The sequence below is a fragment of the Colobus angolensis genome, unplaced genomic scaffold (genome assembly GCF_000951035.1).
Source record: "Colobus angolensis palliatus isolate OR3802 unplaced genomic scaffold, Cang.pa_1.0 Scaffold116, whole genome shotgun sequence".
Lineage (NCBI taxonomy): Eukaryota > Metazoa > Chordata > Mammalia > Primates > Cercopithecidae > Colobus > Colobus angolensis.
Genome location: NW_012112697.1, coordinates 6,026,456 through 6,028,586, shown reverse-complemented (window position 1 = coordinate 6,028,586; position 2,131 = coordinate 6,026,456). Strand labels below are relative to the sequence as shown.

At 47.2% G+C, this 2,131-nt stretch overlaps 1 protein-coding gene across 3 annotated transcripts in view; it reads left to right on the top strand.

The window, feature by feature from the left end:
- Positions 1–2,131, top strand: part of PDPR (pyruvate dehydrogenase phosphatase regulatory subunit) — a 52,500-nt gene that overhangs the window by 48,435 nt on the left and 1,934 nt on the right. For all 3 annotated transcript variants that reach the window (XM_011962249.1, XM_011962257.1, XM_011962251.1), the window contains one exon: positions 810–992. In XM_011962249.1, coding sequence (XP_011817639.1) covers positions 810–992 — 183 coding nt within the window. The remainder of the gene's footprint in view (positions 1–809; positions 993–2,131) is intronic.

The following is a 2,131-nucleotide window of genomic DNA, read 5'->3' as shown; positions in this document are numbered from 1 at the left end:
AGCCAGGATGGTCTCGATCTCCTGACCTCGTGATCCGCCCATCTCGGCCTCCCAAAGTGCTGGGATTACAGGCTTGAGCCACCGCGCCCGGCCCATTTTATAGTTTTTAAAGCAAACAGTGTAGTCTCATTTTTGTTGGACTTTATACTTAACGGTGTATGTTCAGACAAGGATTGAATATTTGCCTTCAGTTTGGAAAACCTGTTCACTGATCTGATAATGTACATGTTTCTGAAACCAAGAAAAGGGCAGCTTGAGAGCCTGAATGCTATGGGACATGAGCAGGCAAGCCCTACCTTCCTGGCTCCCCTACTGTCATCCGATGTGTGCACACATCTCGAGTTACGTGTGAGAGCTGGGCCTCACAGCTTGGGCCAGCACATGAGGGCATGACAGTAGTTGGGAAACTGGAGCAAAAGAACAAAGCCAGAATCAGATGAAGACCGTGGAGCGTTAGTGGGCTGTTTTAGAAATGATGATGAGACTGGCCATTTACCAAATGGTGAGAGTGCTTCTACAAATTATTATTTAAAAATTGCTGTGTGCTAGAATTACCACACAAGATATTTTAGAGAGGTAAAAAGACATGGATCCTGCTGTCATGGAGCTTAAGTCCAGGCTGGGTTGACCCCACCCAGCTCATCACCCTTGGGCTATGCCCTGAGTGTGTCAAGGATGAGACATCCTGGGAGTTTTATACACCTCCTCTCTTGTCCATGTTAATAGTGTGAGCCATCAGCTCTTCCAGACATACTTCATGCTTAATTCTGAAGGTCTACTGCTTACTAATTTTCCATCTCTTCCTATAGTATGCCCTGCATGTGTACAATGAAGTGATGAGTGTTGGCCAGAAATACGGAATCCGGAATGCTGGGTATTACGCTCTTCGCAGTCTCCGAATTGAGAAGTTTTTTGCCTTCTGGGGTCAGGATATAAATAACCTCACCACGCCCCTGGAATGTGGACGAGAGTCTCGGGTGAAATTAGAAAAGGTACTGTGTTTATCCAGACTCCACTTTCACTCAGCTTCCTGAGTAGTGAATCTGCACTAGACTAGGAAGAAGAACTGATATGACAGGAAAAAGGAAAAAGATTGAGGCCTTGATGTTAGCATCAGGTAAATGAGAATGAAAACTTTATAGGGTAAAATATCTTCAAATGAAAACGTAATAATGGTGGCTCATGCCTGAATCCCAGAACTTTGGGAGGCTGAGGCAGGTGGGTCACCTGAGGTCAGGAGTTCAAGACCAGCCTGGCCAACATGGTGAAACCCGTCTCTATTAAAAATACAAAAAGTAGGCTGGGTGCAGTGGCTCATGCTTGTAATCCCAACACTTTGGGAAGCCGAGGCAGGTGGGCGGATCATAAGGTCAGGAGATTGAGATCATCCTGGCTAACATGGTGAAACCCTGTCTCTACTAAAATTACAAAAAAATTAGCCAGGTGTGGTGGTGGGCGCCTGTAGTCCCAGCTACTCGGGAGGCTGAGGCAGGAGAATGGCCTGAACCCGGGAGGCGGAGCTTGCGGTGAGCTGAGATCCGGCCACTGCACTCCAGCCTGGGCGATAGAGCGAGACTCCGTCTCAAAAAAAAAAAAAAAAAAAAAAAAGAAAGAAAAATGAGTAAATGGTGGAGACCCACTCTTCTGTTTGATTTTGCCAACATTAGTCATGTAGTTGGATCTGGGCAACACTTATCATCTGGTTACCTCTTTCTTCCTTGGTCGTCCTCTTAGCTAAAGAACTGGGGATTGAGCTTGAGGTGGGAGAGCACCACGCTCCCTGGAGACGCCAGCTCTGTCTTCTCCTCATCCTGCCGCGTTCTGTGGGTCTTCTGCACCCACCTTGGCCGATTCAGGTGTTTCCCTTATACACATACCACAGGCGAGTGTTGTATGCAATAGCTTGGATTCCTTTTTTCCACATTTAAAGTTGTCTTCCCGGCACAGTGGTTCATGCCTGTAATCCCAGCACTTTGGGAAGCAAAGGTAGGCGAATCACCTGAGGTCAGGAGTGCTAGAGCAGCCTGGTCAATGTGGCGAAACCTTGTCTCTACTAAAAATACAAAAATTAGCCGGGTGTGGTGGCGGGTGCCTATAATCTCAGCTACTCAGGAGGCTGAGGCAGGAGAAT